General features: G+C 42.5%; 1 protein-coding gene across 4 annotated transcripts in view; it reads right to left on the bottom strand.

The window, feature by feature from the left end:
* The window catches only part of HEATR4 (HEAT repeat containing 4), a 44,890-nt gene extending 27,585 nt beyond the window's left edge, over positions 1-17,305 (bottom strand). For all 4 annotated transcript variants that reach the window (XR_007453404.1, XM_049611382.1, XM_049611381.1 and 1 more), the window contains exons 1-6: positions 17,190-17,305; positions 11,246-12,196; positions 9,875-10,062; positions 8,726-8,866; positions 4,440-4,643; positions 3,083-3,226 (exon numbers count right to left, since the gene is read on the bottom strand). Coding sequence is in view for 3 of the 4 variants with exons in the window: in XM_049611382.1 (XP_049467339.1) it covers positions 3,083-3,226; positions 4,440-4,643; positions 8,726-8,866; positions 9,875-10,062; positions 11,246-12,153 (1,585 nt within the window). In the remaining variant the exon portion in view is untranslated. The remainder of the gene's footprint in view (positions 1-3,082; positions 3,227-4,439; positions 4,644-8,725; positions 8,867-9,874; positions 10,063-11,245; positions 12,197-17,189) is intronic.
* Positions 17,306-17,959: the final 654 nt, after the last annotated feature.

Below are 17,959 nucleotides of genomic sequence, written 5' to 3'. Positions count from 1 at the left end.
ATTTTTTGTATTTATAATAATAATAATAGCAATTATATTTAGGTAGTGCTTTGCCAATTACAGTGTTTTCTGTTATCCCATTCAACCTTCTAGCCCTCATTGACGTAGGCAAGGCAGGTATTAACTGTAGAGCCCACCTGAAATGTGAGTTATTTCAGGAGTCTTTTTAGGTTTAAACAGACTCACAAGACTTATAGGCCACACAAAGCACCAGTCTTCAGAAGAATATAAGATAGGAGCACAGTTTGCCAACAGGGTAGCAGCAGGCATTCCTTTTGGCCAGAATTCATGATGCAGTTTGTACAGCATTCCATACATCCTTCTGGGGACAAGTGCTATGTTCCACAGGAGTTAGTATGTCTTAGAACAACTCCATAGATATAATTCCAGGGTCCACAAAGGGTATGCCTGTTATTAAGTGACAGCATTCATGGAAGCCCAAAGGATGGTGCCCCTTTAAAGTATTTATATTTCACTTACAGTTTTTTCCAGTCCAAATGTGATTTATCAGAGTTTATTTTTATCATAAACAATGTTGCCTATAAAGATAGTTCCTATCCTGATCAGGTTATCTGGGCAACAAGTAGGCATTTTAACTAAAGTTCAAATTCTCAAGTAGAAGGGGAAGGGGCCTGTTAACCTTTCATCCACAGTTATCCTCATTTTAGAGATAAGAAATTTGAAATTCAGATAGGCTAACTGACTTCCCAAGAAGAAACAGCTGGACCTGTGACGAGGAATTTTAAGATTTCTTATATGTCCAGTTTTATTACTGCTGTGGGCTACTCTGCCATTTGTTAAGAATAGGCTAGATGGAAACATGTATTTTAGGGGAATATGTAGAAGTAGAAGTCAAACGAGTATTTCAAGAAATAATGAGTAAGACAATTTTCTTTGAGAATGTATGGGGAAGAAACAAGACAAAACAAATCAATCTAGACACCAACATGTGAAAGGGATCAAATGGAAGGCATAATTCGGAGCAGACAAAAGTGTTCTTTGTATGTATGTGGAAGATCTGGGGATAAGATTATAATAATCAGTTGCTGCCTACTGAAGGTTTTATCTGTGCCAGGCACTGAAAATACATCATCCATTTAATACCCAAGGAAATAAGTATACAATAAAAAATGTATATGTGGGGCACATGCAACTCTTGATCTTGGGGTCGTGAGTTCAAGCCCACATGGGGCATAGAGCTTTTTAAAAAAAAGTATATGTGTGGAAGCATGTAGTGGGGCGAATGAACCAAGTCTGGGTAATGGGGCAGGGAAGACTCTTCAGAAGAGTTGATAGCTGAAAATTGAAGGACAAGTATAGAAGTTAATCAGGTAAAGAGAAATGAGTTTTCCAGCAGATTTAAAAACCGGTAGCAGAAATGCCCTTTATCTGGAACTTGGTAGATAGAAAGTAAGTGAAATGAAACTTTAAAAAACCTAACAACTTCGTAGAAATAAAATTAGTTCCTGCCATTAAGGAGTTCCTTGTCTGGTAGGAAAGGCAAAAAAGCAAACAGACTATTATGATAGACTAATAAATATTAGGACAGAATAATATTAGGATGCTACCGGCAGCAAAGAGGAAAAAGTGCCAGTCCAGGCTTCACATAAAATGTGAGGGCATTTGAGAAATAAGTCAGTTGGTTTTATGTCCTTTCAATAGCACTTTATCATTTGGGTCCTTCTGTGTTGTTAAACTGGCGCTTCAGCAGATTACAGTTCTGGCTGTTGTGGATGGGAAATGTTCCTTTTTCAGTGCTTATTACTACTAAGGAAAAAAGCTATTGACATTGCTTTCCCAAAAGATTAAGACCATTGGAAAAAATGGCTGTGTCCTTAGTTCATTTTATAAAGCTAGCAAAAACTAAAACTTAACAGAAGTAAACTACCAAATGTAATAAAACATTTTAAAATATTAACAAATCAGGACACCTAGGTGGCTCAGTCAGTAAAGTGTTGATTGACTCTTGATTTCAGTTCAGGTGATCTCATGGTTTGTGGGATCAAGCCCTGAGTCAGGCTCCACGCTGACCATGCAGAGCCTGCTTGGGATTCTCTCTCTCTCCTTTCTCTGACCCTCCCCTGCTTGTGCTCTCTCTTCTCTAAATAAACAAGCAAACAAATAAATAAAATATTAACAAATCAAACCCAGTGGAGTAATAAAAGAATAATATATCATGATCTGTTATAGTCTAACAAGAGAATTCATCGTGTGCACAAATTAGAGAAAAAACTAGGAAATGGCTGATAAAATTCACTCATTTTTATAATAAGTAGAAAAGCCTACATGCATGTTGGCATATATTTGGAAAAGCACAAAGAAAGATGTGAAATGCCAAACTAACATTGGTGACTCGGGAGTGCCATGGGGTGGGACTAGGACTGGGAAGTGAGTCGGGGGAAGAGAATTCCCTCTTTTTATATTCATCTGTTGACTGATGAATATACAAAAAGGGAAGCAGAATGAGTAGAATCTATTGGTTATGGGAAGAATAAGGATTTGTCCAGGACTCCCAGGGCCCTGACTCAGCAAATAGATGTATTGTAGGGCTGCTGATTGAGATCTGGAAAGTGGGGAGGGGTCTATGGCGATTAGTTCAGTTTGGATTTCAGATGTGCTGTCAAAAGAAGTGCTAAAATAGAGTCAGGAGGGGAAAGTGAATTGTGTGTGTGTGTGTGTGTGTGTGTGTGTGTGTGTGTGTGTATACACACATACATATATGTATGTATATTACACCACTGCCAACTACAGTTTCTTTTGATGACTACAATGTATACACACACACATATATAATTTTTGGCTATTACAAATGGGATCTCTCAAGGTGGAACAATGTGGACTTCCATGAAACTGCTGAGTAAATAAAAGGTAATGAAATGTGATGTAAAAAGCACTGGACCATAAGTCGGGAATTTTAATTTCATCTCCGTTGATGATAAGCTGTGTGTATTCAGGCCAGTGTCTGGGCCTTGGTTTCCACATTTGTAAAATGATCTCAGATAAGGTTGAAGGTCTGCACCAGTTAACATTGTGGCTGTGTTGAGTTGCTTATATTCTCAAACAGTTCACTTCTGGCTCTGACCTGAGTCCCCTTGGCTGGTGGCAATCCGGGGCCTTTCTAAAGCAGCTGTAGCACATGTGATGATGGCTCGGATCCGAATGTCATCATGCATGTCCCCCAAGGCCCGCAGCAGGCCCTCTACTGTCTCATGGTGCCACTCAGTAACTATGCCACAGGGAGGGAAATGAGAAGAAAACCATCAGGTTAGAGTTAGTCTGCTTTCTCCTAGGACAATTCAAGCAAAACATTAGCTCAGACAAATAAAGGGCTCCAGGGTTCTTTGGGAAGTTACTTCTCTGATAATCCATGGGCCCTCTGGGGCAGTTCCCAAACACAACTTCACCCCCCCATCCCATTTTATATTCTATCTCTGTTTAAATAGCTCTTCATTGTTACCATATGGAAAATAGGGGTGATAAAACATAGTGATTAAGGGTACTTTGTTGTCAAACATACCCAGTTTGGAATCACAGTTATTAGCTGTGTAACCTTGGATGAGTTACTTAACCTCTCTGAGCTTAATATTTCTCATTTGTAAAATGGGAATGATACTAGAACCTACCATATTGAGCTACTTTGAGTATTAAATGAGTTAACTGGACAAAGTATTTAGCAATATGCCTGACAAGGGCTCAACTGTTAGTGGTTATTATGTTTCCCTGCCTTTGAGGGCTCTTCTATCTGGCTTTCAGGGTCTTCCTCACTTTATTGCTAACTTCTCTACAAGCATCAAGTAGGTTTTTCTCAATCTCTTTCAACCCTTTTTTGTTTATCTAATCTAGTATATGTGATGGATTGCCTGTTTGTCCCACGCTAATTAAACTAGTCTCGCGTTTTGCAGGCCAGCAGCCCTGAGTCCTCAGGTCTTATAGCTTTACACAGTCCTTGCTAGGCCTTTACTCTGCCCTTAGGCACTCAGCCTTCTACGCCCATATCTCCAAAGGCAGAATGGATATATGAGAATCCCAGCCTCACATACACATTTTAGAATAGGGTTATTTATACCACAGCCAACTACAGTTTCTTTTGATTACTACATTTCCATTGCTTGGACAGCATATTTCGTCATTCCCTTCTTGCATCATTTATTGAGCATGAAGTTTCAGAGGTCATGAGACAGGCCCTGTCTGCGAAGAGTCCTCGATGTGGTGATAGTGAGTATACACAAATTTCTGAAGTCAAACCTGCCAATGCAAAGAGCCTATACGTCAACTATGATTGTGTAAAAGGCTCTTCTCTATTGTAAACTTGAGGCAACCAGATTTGTATGTTTCGCAAGGAATGGATTTTGAGAGATTGAGAAACTAGTCCAAGGTAAGAACTTCCTCCCTAAAATATATACTGCTATCTCTGGACCCACCCCCACCCCTTCACTTACTCAGAGCCCAGGCAGTCTTCCATTCCTGCAGCATCCGCTGCAGCACCACCAGTTCCCAAGTCATAGCCTTCTCTTGGGATTTTTCCTGCTTCTTCAGCCTCCTGGTCTTAATGGGCACATCCTCCTCATCCACCTGGAGCAGCAGATCCTTGACTGGGGTGGGCAGAGCAATCCAGCGCGGGACTCCTTGCACAGGCCTGCAGGCTGTTCATTAGGGCAGTGTGAGATAGTCTTACCCCAGTGCCCTAGACCCTGTGTTCCCAGCTAGCATTAAGGCGAAACAAAACTCTTGAGAGCAGACTTTCCCGTGATTATAGAGAGTTAGGAAAAGTCCTGATGGCAGACATGATAAAGCCATGCTGATGGAGGGGGTGGGGTAGGGGGGGATTGAGATCTGTGCAAACCCTTTTATAAGTTTAATCTTTAGGAACATAAATATGTTTATATGTAATAAGATTTTCTCATAAAATCCAGTATCTGATATATTGCAGTTTAGGTAGAGTGTAATTGTCCATTCCTAGTTTATGAGGTTTTCTTTTTTTTTTTTTTTTTTTTAAGTTTATTTTAGTAATCTCTACAACCAACATGGAACTCGATCTCATGACACTGAGATCAAGAGTCACATGTTCTTCGCTGGAGCCAGCCAGGTGCTGGTTTTATGTTTCTTTTTAATGTTTTTAATTTGGGAGAAGGAACATTGCTACAAGCTGCTAAGTTTGAAAGGTTTTAGTATCTCTGACTTTTTCCTCATTCTGACCAATAACAGCTGGAAATTTGAGGACAGAAGAGCATATTATATAAATTTGGTTACATTTTCTAGACTTGGTGATCTCTCTGGTGTCAAATTCAGAAAGCCTCTTCCTAAGAAGAGCAGTTGTGTGGAGAAGGCAAAACAGATAAAAACTTTTCCAGATTACCAAATTCATTATCTGCTGCATCACTTATCAGTCTCATGCTCTAATCTGTCACTACCAATGGTTTGTGTTTCTTCCAAGATTTCATTCTAACACATTTAGATTTGTTCTGAATCCATTCTTCCCTTTGAGCAAGGAAGGCAGTACCATTTCTTTCTTCTAATGTAAAGAGTCTTGTGAGACTCGAGGGCAGTTTAGTTCAGATGCCCATACAGAGCATGCCCTCCGAATGGTTCTGCCGCAGGTTGGTCATACTGGAGGAGCTCAGTCACCCTGTTGAGGGCTGGCTTCCTTTCAGTATAGGGTGTGCAGCCAGAGTGGTAGAACCACATCCAGACAGGTCAGCTCCCAGGGAGTTGATACTTTGCCACATGACACTCCACCATTTCTTTCCTCTCAGCCTGCTTGAAATCCCTCCCAAGAAAGTGAGACATGGCTGGATTAGTTCCTTTCCTCCTCTGTCCCCCTGCTCAGGGAGTTAAAAAAGATGTGGTGAGAAAGTCTTGAATCTCTGGTATTTAACCTCCATGGGAATAAACATGCACAACTGCCAACACTAATTCTACTTCTGGTCCTTTAAGTTCTAGGCAGGTTAAAACACACCCATTAGCCACGTTCTATGTCAAAAGTCCTCTGAAGATGGGACGCCTGGGTGGTTCAGTTGGTTGGGTGTCTGACTCTTGATTTTGGTGCAGGTTGTGATCTTGTAGTTTGTGGGATGGAGCCCTGCATTGGGCTCTTCACTAATGGTGCAGAGCCTGCTTGGGATTTTCTCTCTCTTCTCTCTGCCCCTCCCCCATGCTCGCTCACTCCTCTCTCTCTCTCAAAATAAATAAATGTAAAAAAAAAAAAAAAAAAAGTCCTCTGAAGGGAGCACATGAAGAAACAACCTTGTGGCTTTCTGTGGTATAAAAGGCACAGTATGCTTTTTAGCAGAAACAAATGATGCCTCTTTGACTTTGTACCATAAGACCTATGCTTATATATAAGAACTGTAGTGATCTTGTGGGCACACTAGAGTTTTATATCATGATTTGGGGGAAATTAAGGCTATATAGCAGTAAGTACACTTTGTATCTTGAGAATTTTTGTCATTTTAAAGAAATTATCTAAGTTTTTCAATTCAATCAAAATGGAGAGTAAAATAATCTACCCACATCTCACTCCAGGAATTTTCCTTTTTTTTTTTTTTTCAGGTTCTCTCATACCTAGTATTTCCTGAGATAAGGAGTAAAATAGTTATAAGAAGGTGTATGTATATTACTATTCTGACTTGCCTTCTCCCAGAACAATTTCAAATACTATTTACTTAAAGTAGGCTCCACACCCAACGTGGGGCTTGAAACTCATGACCCTGAGATCAAAGAGTTGCAGGCTCTACCAATGGAGCCAGCCAGGTGCCCCCAGTTTCAAACACTATTTAAAAAAAGAAGTTTTGGAAAGATTCCACAGCTTCTGTTCATTAAATATTCTGTGTTCTAGGGAAGAAGAGAGCAGGCATCTAGCACACTAGGGAAAAAATGCCTGTGAGGCAGGTGGTGAGGCATCTGAATGCAGCAGGGGGGTTTCTTTTTTTAATAACATCTTTGTGGTAGAATTCACATACTATAAAATTCATCCTTTTAAAATGTATACATTTCAGGGGTGCCTGGGTGGCTCAGTTGGTTAAGCATCTGACTTCAGCTCAGGTCATGATCTCACACCCTGTGAGTTCAAGCCCTGCATCGGGCTCTGTGCTGACAGCTCAGAGCCTGGAGCCTGCTTCAGATTCTGTGTCTCCCCCTCTGTCTGCCCCTCCCCTGCTCATGCTCTGTCTCTCTCTGTCTCAAAAATTAAAAAAATATATATATATTTAAAAAAATTAAATGTGTACATTTCAGTGGTTTTTGATATATTCACAGAGTTGTACAACTATCACAACATCTAATTTTAGGATATTTTTATCCCCCCAAAAAGAAACCCTGTGCCTATTCCTCGCTTCCCCCAGCAACCTGATCAACTTTCTGTCTCTGTGGATTCGCCTCTTTTCAGAGGGGAGGACATAAACAATCCAGTTGGCTTCTGGGAAGGTAGTATACTAATAATAAATCCTTGAGTTTGTATAGCACTTAATGGTTTACAAAATGCATTCACAAAGTCCCCTAAGTATCAATAAATATCACAAAAATCAGTATTACAAAAGTGCCTTGCTGTAGGGACAATTAGTAGCTCTAATGAAGCTAGTGAAGCCCCAGAAGGTGATTTGCATAGACCCAATCAAAAGCTTTGTTGGGGTGCTTTCTCCACCGCTACCATTAGTTTCTGTTCGCCAGGAGGCCCACTGAAGCAGTGACACTGCAAAGAGAAGGGTCATGGGACATGGAAGCATAGTCCCTTGGAGGATGGGCACTTTTTGTTTCATAAGCTCATTTCCTAGCCATCTCTCTTCCCTCTCTCTCTCAGAATCAAGAATGATACTCTCTTTTTGAAGATTTTTTTAAGTAATCTCTACACCCAACGTGGGACTCTAAGAACCCAGAGATCAAGAATTGCATGCTCTGGGTTCCTGGTGGCTTGGCTGAGTGTCTCACTCTTGATTCCAGCTCAAGTTATGACCCCAGGGTCATGGAATTAACCCCCCACCCCCACCCCCGGCATTGGGCTCTGTGCTGAGCATGGTGCCTGCTTAAGATTCTCTCTTGGGATGCATGGGTGGTTCAGTTGGTTAAGTGTCTGACTCTTGATTTCAGCTCAGATCATGATCTCACGATTTGTGGGTTTGAGCCCCTAAGTCGGGCTCTGTGCTGATAGTGAGGAGCCTGCTTGTGATTCTCTCTCTCTCTCTCTCTCTCTCTCTCTCTCTCAAAATAAATAAACTTAAAAAAAAAAAAGCTGTAAGAAACCTGTAGCAAAAACAAGAAAAAATTTTTGAAAAAGATTCTCCTCTTTCATGCTCTACCAACTGAGCCAGCCAGGCACCCCAAGAATGATATAAAACAAATTTAGAACAGAGGATGACCCTAGTACCTGAGGCAGGTATGGGTCTGAGAATGGAATGGGACGGTAGAGCCAGCCCAAAGGGACAGGACAGTGCTGGATCAAGGGTTCAATGTACTTCTCCTGGAAGTAAAGGAAGAAAATGGGACCTGCCTCATTGGTAATTACCAGCCCTAAATCTCTTGGTTACATCTAAATTTGACCTGATTTCAACTGAATGGATGTTCCACAAAGGTTCTTCCTAGTTACAGTTAGTGTTTTATAATTTTATGAGATGATTTTTAGTTGGCAGGAAGCGACTCTGCTACATGCTGGTGATGCCCAGCCTATAAAACAGGGTCCTTAAAGAAATAGCCACACTTCCCTCATCACCCCTATTATCCACTTCCCGCTTACGTGCTTCAGGAACTGGCTGGGAAGTCCACCTTTCTGGGGTTTCAGGGAAAACTTTGGAGAGCTGCTTCTTGTACCTATTGAAGTTTTCCAGGAAAATATGGTCTCTCTTTGCACCAATCTGGTGGATGACCTGGACTTTATCTGTGAACAGATAAATAAGGAGTCCTTAGCACCACCCTCCTTTCTGTCTTGCTGGGTTTTCAGTCACCAGGATCAGACCCAATTTCCTTTTGCTTTACTCTAAGCTCTTAGGACTTACGACTACCATGATGTGGGGGCATCCCTTGAAGGTGATTGTTGCTTGGAAATATGAGCTGGTGGCTTCATGGAGGCTTGAAACCAAAGCAGAACCTGTCTAACTTACAGGCATTGTCCCCTATTAAAAGTTAAGTACTAATAAAGGGAGATTTAATTCATTTCCTACCATTCATAAATACCTTCATCTGAATAATTCTGTTAAATGCTTTAGAAAGACTTTCAGTTGACAGTTTAGGAAGAAGATGGGGGCAAGAAAGAATAAACACCTTGGAACATACAGACCTAGACCGTGTATCTTGGAAGCCCAAGCATCTAAAGGATAGCAAGATGGAAGGGGAAGGTAGTGGACATTTATTGAGCATGAGCCAAGAAGCATTATAGATGCTTTCTTGTCTGTACTTGAGGTGCATTTTTGTTAATATCATTTTACAAATAAGGTCCATAAGGCTCAGAGGGATTACATAACTTACTGAAGGTTAGTGGAAAGGTGCTAAGCCAGGCTCCACTAAACTCCAAATCCCACGATTTTTTTCTAACATAGCACCTCAATGGGGGATTATCTCAAAGGGAAAGAAAGAAGACAAGAGGTAGTTGTTCTCAGAGCCAAATCTATTTACTTTATGACCCCACCCTCCACAGCCTCCTTAGTAACAGAAAGGGATAGAGAAAGGGGAAGAGGGAAAACAGTTTCGCCTGCACCAGATACCTGTCTGCCCCTCTTCCCCCCCCCCCAAAAAAAAACCTGTGCTGGTAACTAGGGGATGTTGCCATGAACACCTTGGTCATCCAGAGCCTCTTGTCCACACTCATGACTGTTTCATCCCCTGGCTACTTTCCACCTCCCTGTTCCATGTCCACCCAGCCCCCAGCACGGCACCCCAGCTCTATTACCAAAGTATATTTCCTGTTCAAAGGTGTTGTCTGTGGAGTAAGCAAACTTTCCAGCTCGAGGATTCACCTGTCGAAAGTACCTCTGGTTCGGGGGCTGGCAGATGTTCTTTCCTTTGATACCCTCAGCAGTCTTATTGTTGCCAGGCATAGGTTCACCTGTCTGCACTTGAGGCAAGTAATTGGGCAATCTTAGCAGGAGGGAGAGAGGGAGAGAAGGGAAAGGTGGGAGATGGACCTCCTGCTTTCCATCAGACCCACAGCTCCTCTTTAAGCTCACCTCATACACACATGAGCATCTGGAAAACACCTATGTTTAACTATTCACTTTGCTCCCAAGATGCCCTATGAAGGTACCTATCAGCAGCCAACTTCCTCTTCCTCTAATAGAGCCACTCCTGTAGCCACTGGACAGTATGACAGAGTGGCCATGCTCCCAGCATTACCCTTCTTAAAAAACAACAACAACAACAACAACAACAACAACATTGGTGCCCTTAGAGATTGCACTGACGTGGGGAAGGGAACCAATTCTATATTATTTCACTTCATTATGTATGTGCTTATTTCATGCCTGTCCACCCCGTGAACATATAAGCTCCTTAAAGGTTCCATATCTCTCGTTTACATTGTATTCCCAGCACTTTGCAGAGTACCTGGCAAGTAGTGGGAATGCAGTTTGTATTTATCTAATAAATGGACAGATTAATGGATTCCCACTTACTTTTAGTTCGCTTTTGGGAATCAGGGACATTAGACTAGCTCCAGTCTTCCATCTAGCTATAAATGAGAAGGAAGCAACCAGAAATATGCAGTAATCTTCCCTCAAATTGTTTAGTTCTCTGTCCTGCTGCCAGTTCGTTTTTGAGGCACTGACACATTGGCTCCTTAATTCAAAGCGAGGCAGGACCAAACCTTATTTTCCCCATGGATACATTTCTGGGAGCACCTGGATAGTAACTGGATCAGCAGAATCGCTCAGTCTGTTAGGAAAGGCCCAAAACCAATCCCTTTACAGGCAGTGGTTCTCAACTGGGGGTGACTTTGTCCCTTAAGGGGACATGTGTCAATGACTGGAGACCTCTCTGGTTGTCACAACTACAGAGTGTTACTGGCATCCAGTGGGGTGTTACTAAACATCTTACAAGGTATAAGGCAGACCCCCACAACAGGATTATCCAGTCCAGGATGTCAGTAGTGCCTAGGCTGTGAAACCTTACTTGAAGGAGATCTTAGAGAGTAAGTTGGCAGTGGAGAACTCCAAGAGGTTGATGGGACAGCACATTCTGAAATAAGGAATGTGAACTAACGCAGGAGTCCTGGAAGGGGAGCCAAGCATTCTCAAAGGTGTGCCAGAGGCCTCAGCCAGTCTACCTATAGTAAACAGGAAGCAGCAGCTCTGGCTTCTTTTTCTCCTGGATTGGCAGGGTAACACTTTGATCCTCAAATTCTGCTGTTTCTTCTTCTTCCAGCTGTTTCAAGAGCTCCAGGTCACTGGTGGAAGTAAGCTCATCCCGGATGTGGCTCCAGTCGTACTGCTGGTGCAGAAAGCTCTGCCACTTGTTGGGGGATACCCGAGACCTTAGGGGACGCTTGCTCTGGATCCATCGGGCAGTGCGCTTGTTCAGCTTTTCCAGCACGATGGCTTCCCAGGCTCTGGCCTCCTTCTCAGGAGGTGGAAGCCAGGCTTCCCTCACTTCCAGGTTCACATCTGGAGAAAGTGACAGACGTAGCACGTCCGGATCCCTGAAGGAATGAGGGATGAGAGGGCAAGGTTTTTCCTGGACTACACTTGCTGGCTTTGATTCCTTCAGCTGCTTACGTTCAACAGAGCTTTCTGTCTTCACAGCCTGGGAGGTGACCCTTGCTGAGGGACCTGAAGAACCCAAGAACTTGAAGCTGATAGGTTTCTCATATTGGGCCCTCCTGATCTGGGTAGGCTGCATGATGTGGTCTGCATTATAGAGATGGTCAAAGTTGTACTGGCTGAAAGGGATGCTGGAAAGCCCTCGCTGCCACACCACCTCCTCAGAGAAGGTAAGGTTTGTAGCAGCCTTTTTCAGATATTGGTTCTTGAGGTGCACACAGCGATGTGGGCTAAAGTGGTAGACTGGAGGTACACTGGAGACAGAGGCACATTCCTCCTTGTTCCTTGGTTTCGAAGGAGTAAAGATCATGCCCCATCCCAGCCGTGGGGGGAGTGACTGATGGAAATGGTGGGAAAGAAAGGTCTTCCCATGTTGGGTTCTGGTCATCCTTTCCCAGCAAAGGCTTCCTTCCATACTGCCTGGTCCAGATGCAGGGTTTGGAGGTGTGACCAGGTATCTGTTGAGGAGATGGGAGGAACTGATGAGAGCTCTAGGTCAGCAGAAATTGGTAGGCCATAGCAGTACAGAAAGGGAAGAAATGGGAAGACAGATAAGGGGAGCAGGGGTGGGTCCAAGTGGGGAGAAGCCACGTGAATTAGAAGAGGGACAAAAAAAAAGAAGAAATGGTGAACATTCTAAATATTCCTTGTATCAGCCCCTTGCTTCCAGTTCTGCCATTTGTTCTCAAATCTCAGCCCTTCATTTTTCCTCAAATATTGCTTTATGTATGTTCAAAAGGCTTATTTATAGCATAAAGTTCAGATACCTCAGCCTGGCATTCAGGGTTCTCCATGAGTGTGACCCCAGTTTATGACCTTGTCCGACTGTAACCTCTTGAGTCTCTTAGCTCATCTCCACCCATTGCTCCCTCCACAGAGTGGAGCTTCCTTCTGTGCCCGCTGTGTGTGTTAGCACACTCCATCCTTGACAAATTCTGTCCATTCTTCCAGGCCTAGGTCAGTTCCTACCTGCTCCACAACTTTCTTGACCTTATCCAGGCCTCCATGTCCCACACAAATTTATAAATCACTCCTACTCTGTACCAGTTTCTTATCTGCGTTTTTAGTTCCAGTATAGTTAACATACAGCGTTAGTTTCAGGTGTGCAGTTCACTGATTCTGTACCAGTAATTTTAACCCTCAATCCTGTGACACCTCACATTGTTAAATATTTGGCTAACTGTACTGTCCAAGGATCAGGTCTTCTGTCTCTGCTGCCCTTCCAAATCCCCCGGTACTTTACCATCTTACTACACAGTCCTCACTGTTAAAGTGTCTAACAGCTACAGGGTATTTCACCAAGTAGGTAAATCACCTCCTCCTTAATTACTGGGGCAAGCTGTTTCCATGTTTTAGCTAGCTTACATTTACTGCTTTCTTAAAAATTTTCCTTCTGGGGTGCTTGAGTGGCTTGGTCAGTTAAGCGTCTCTGACTTTTGGTTTCAGCTCAGGCCATGATCTCACGGTTTTGTGAATTTGAGCCCAACGTTGGGCTCTATGCTGGCAGTGTGGAGCCTGCTTGGGATTCTCTCTCTTCCTCTCTCTCTGCCCCTCCCTGACTTGCATGGTCTCTGTCTCTCTCAAGGTAAATAAACTTCAAAAAAAATTTTTTTATTTTTTTATTTTTTCCTTCTGGGGGCACCTGAGTGGCTCATTCAGTTAAGTGTTGGACTCGATTTTGGCTCAGGTCACGATCTCAGTTTTCACAAATTTGAACCCCACATCAGGCTCTGCGCTGACAGTGTAGAGCCTGCTTGGGATGCTCCCTCTCTTTCTGCCCCTCCCAGAAAAATAAATAAACAAACATTAAAAAAATTTTCCTTCTGAAGTCCTCCATCTAATAATGATAATTGACAATAATGGAGTACAGACGTACCTCAGAGATATTGTGGGTTTTTTCCAGACCGCTGCAGTCAAGCAAATACCATAATAAAAGTGGGTCTAATGGATTTTTTGGTTTCCCAAGTGCATGTAAAAGTTAAATTTTAATTGACTGAGTATGCAATAGCATTATGTTTAATAAACAACGTTCAGGGGTGCCTGGGTGACTCAACTGGCGAGGCGTCCGACTTGGGCTCAGGTCATGATCTTATGGTTCATAAGTTTGAGCCCCGCATCGGGCTCTGCGCTGACAGAGCCTGCTTGGGATTCTCTCTGTTTCTGCCCTTCCCCCACTTGCTCTCTTTCTCTTTCTCTCTCTCAAAATAAATAAATAAACTTAAAAAAAATGTTCATACCTTAATTAAAAAATGCTAACCATCATCTGTGCTTTCAGTGAGTCATGATCAGAGATCACCATAACAAATACAATAATAATGAAAAAGTCTGAAGTATTTCAAGAATTACCAAAATGTGACACAGAAACACAGAGTAAACAAATGCTGTTGAAAAAAATGGAAGTGATAGACACAGGGTTGCCACAAACCTTCAATGTGTAAAAAATGCAATCTCTGCGAAGTGCATTAAGGTAAAGCACAATAAAATGAGGTGTGCCTGCAATTTGCTAAGGGCTTTACATGGGGAAGATATTACAGTCTTGAATGTGAATGGGAAGAATTTGAGGCTCAGAGTGGTTAAGTAAATTGCTTCAGGTCACACAAGCCATAAGCAGAAGAGCCAGGTTTTAAACCTAGTTGTCAGATTCCAACTTAAGAGCACTTCACCTCCATGCCACATTGGCTTCCCAGGGCTTGATTGATGATGATGATTGATTGATTGATTATTTCTACTTTCTTCTGTGTATGAAATCTGACCTATTGGTGTACTTCTTTTTGTTAAGAGCCTGCTGTTATCTAGATGTCACTCAAATTAAGTCATACGTGATTAATATGATATCCCGCCAGGATTTTCTGCACATGAGACTGAATTTAGTTGTTCCATCTCTTCACAACCATGAAGGCAACATGGCCATGAGGGCACTGAGTATTTTAAAAGTTAATGTAAAAAAGTTATGGCAAGGTTAGAAGGTGGTCACAAGTGATACTTTTCCTGAAACAGTGCCTACTCTTACTGGTTGAAGATGAATTGTTAGATGAAAACAATATTAGTGTTCTTGTGCCTTGTGTATTGCCTAATAGAACATTTTATCATTCTTAACACGTCAGTGTGTCAATATCTTGCTCCTACGATAGGAGGCATTTGATCCTAAACACCTGAAAAACAGATAAGGACCAGTTTTGCCCCAAGATGACTATATGGAATGATTCTGGATGTCCCAAAATACATATATATACACTCTTTAGCCTGTGACACACAGAATCTTTGGTTACAGTGCCAGCATCCCAGAGAGAATACCATGTTAGCATTGCCATTTTTTGTAAATTCTCAAGGGATAGTTATTCTCATCTAATATGGCGGGTTGGTGAAAAGAGGAATAATACCTGATGTGTTTTGAAGAGAAATGAAGACAGGACAAAATGTTGAAGGGTTTTGTCAAAAGCGACTTGTCCTAGACGGACATAGGGTCAGAAGACAAGTGTAAGGCCAAGTTCTGCACTTCCCAGCCATGTTACCTTGGGGAAGTGATTTAATATCTCTAGTTTGTCTCAGTTTGCCAGTCTGAAAATAGAGTTTGATATCTAATTTGGTGTAGATATGAAGCTCAAAATTAAGGAGCAAGTATGAAAGGGTTTTTTTTTTTTTTTTTTGCAAGCTTCAAAGTATTACACAACTAAGAGGAACTGTAACTGATTTACAGTATGGACTATTGCCGCCAGAAGGCAAGTCTCTGGAGTCCCACAGTTAGATGGTGCATTGGGCACTTAGGGAACAGGTTAGGATTATTGGGGCCCTAGGCAATTAAAAGAGAAGATGGATAGAGAGGGAAGAAGAAAACCTATGAATGGAGTTTGGAGGCTCCATATTATCCAAACTTAAATGTTACCTAGACCAAACATCCCCTTAAGAACCAAAAGCAGGGGGAGCCTGGCTGGCATAGCCAGTAGAGCATGCGACTCTTGATCTCAGGGCCATGAGTTCGAGCCCCATGTTGGGCATGGAGCCTACTTTAAAACAAAACAAAACAGGGTGGCAGGTCCAGGTGCCTTTGTATACTGACAGCATAAGAAATTGAATACATGGCATCCTGTAGTCAAACCTGGGATAACTGCAGACCAGGCCCCACAATCTGGTAAACAGCAACATTATCTCTGTGCCTCTCAGAACCAGGCTAGACAGGCAGGAGTGGGGCTGGAAGGGCTAGGCCACGTGCCTCCAAGTAAAACCTAATAGAAGAATCCAGATTCAAAATGAGTGATATCTCAGAGGTTCCAGATTTTCCCCTACCCTCACCCCCTGGTCTGGTACCTTTATTCTCCAGAAATAATTAAAGTGGGCTGAATGATTCATGTCAAAAGGAGTAATACCTAGCTTTTTCTTTGTTATTAAAGCAGCAGAAACTGTCAAAGAAGGCTAAAAAGCAATAAACCTTAGCACAGTATTTCTGAGAGCTTTTGAAAATACACTCTCCCCTCCACCCACAGATTTTAAGGTAGGGCCCAAGAGGGACAGTCAGCTTCTACAACAGTGTTAATGGTTAAGGATCTTCTGCATCAAGATCATTTGAGGAGCTTGTTAAAATGCAGAATCCCAGGGGTGCCTGGGTGGCTCAGTTGGTTAAGTGTCCAACTTTGCCTCAGGTCATGATCTCACGGTTGGTGGGTTCAAGCTTGGAGCCTGCTTTGGATTCTGTCTCTGTCTCTCTGTCTCTCTGTGCCCCTCCCCTGCTCGTGCTCTGTCTCTGTCTCAAAAATAAACATTAAAAAATTTAAAAAAATGAGGAATCCTGTGTGCTACACCCCAGAATATTGATTGAGTAGGCTGCAAGTGAGGCCTAGAAATCTGTATTTTAACCAGCTCTCACAGGTGTTCATACACATTAAATTGAGAGAAGCCATAGCCCCAAGAGCTAATTTTTTTTTTAATTTTTTTTAACGTTTTATTTATTTTCGAGACAGGGAGAGACAGAGCATGAACAGCGGAGGGTCAGAGAGAGGGAGACACAGAATCTGAAACAGGCTCCAGGCTCCGAGCTGTCAACACAGAGCCCGACGCGGGGCTCGAACTCACGGACCGCGAGATCATGACCTGAGCTGAAGTCGGCCGCTCAACTGACTGAGCCACCCAGGCGCCCCCGCAAGAGCTATATTTGGGATATATGAAGGAAGCTTGGTGGTGGGGAGAGCAGGATCAGGGAACACAGCCTCAACCTGGCTTGACTCACACCCCTCTCTCTGCTGCCTCTTTTTCATCAGAAAGTTCCTTCATTTTTTTCCCCTCTACTGTCTAATTACTATTCCTTGCCATGTACTCACACAGATATACTGCCGACTCCTGAGATTACTAAGGTAACTGCCAGAAAGATGACTCTGTTCCAACTCTTATCTCTTGCAAATATCAAAACTGAGGCCCAGAGAGGAAAAACATGACTAAGATCACAGTAGTGGTTGATACCTGAAGTAATACCCTTTTGACGCCTAATCAAAATCTTTTCAACTACTTCAGGCTGTCTTATATCATTCAGCTGACGAAAACTCTTTTCAGGTACTGGTAAAGTAGAAGTGTTTTGAAATTACCTTCAAAATGGCCTCCTACAACACAGTCATCAAAAGAAAGCATCTTAAACCTTCCGTAGTTTCTTAGGTTCCAAAGCTGTTTATATTGGTTACCAGGCAACCACCTCTTTAGAATTCCATGAGTCTACTCACAGAATTTGCAGGTTCAATCAGTGGTATCTTCGACTATTTATTTAATTTCCTTTTGTAAACAACTTCGGGAAATTGCCTTGTATTTATTGATTGATGCCACAATGGATTCCTTAGTCATCCTTTGAAAATGAACCCCTAGATGTGTGCTGCTCAATTTTTTCCCCCACTAAGCTTCATAAGTACTGCTGAGAAAAGGCAAAGCAGTGAACACATGAACACCCAGCTCTGGCATGAAGATCACTAGGCTGATAGAACAAACAGTAAAGTAGAATGGGTCTGTCTTTGGGGTCTTTTCTGTTCCCCTTTCATCACCACCCCCCACTGAATCCCCTTCCTTCACATAGTTCAATTCCATCTCCCCTGGTCCCCAAATCCTGGCTAGATTATCAGCTGATGACACTATTTTTACAAAGGGATTCTTCAAATCCCCTATTTCTAATAGTAAAATCCCAGACTTCCAGAATACTAGTCTTCAGGAGTTCCTTTACAGAACTAATTTGTCCTGACGGTAGGGAA

The sequence above is a fragment of the Panthera uncia genome, assembly GCF_023721935.1.
Source record: "Panthera uncia isolate 11264 chromosome B3 unlocalized genomic scaffold, Puncia_PCG_1.0 HiC_scaffold_1, whole genome shotgun sequence".
Lineage (NCBI taxonomy): Eukaryota > Metazoa > Chordata > Mammalia > Carnivora > Felidae > Panthera > Panthera uncia.
The sequence above is the reverse complement of the archived record's forward strand: the minus strand, read 5'-3'. Positions and strand labels throughout refer to the sequence as shown.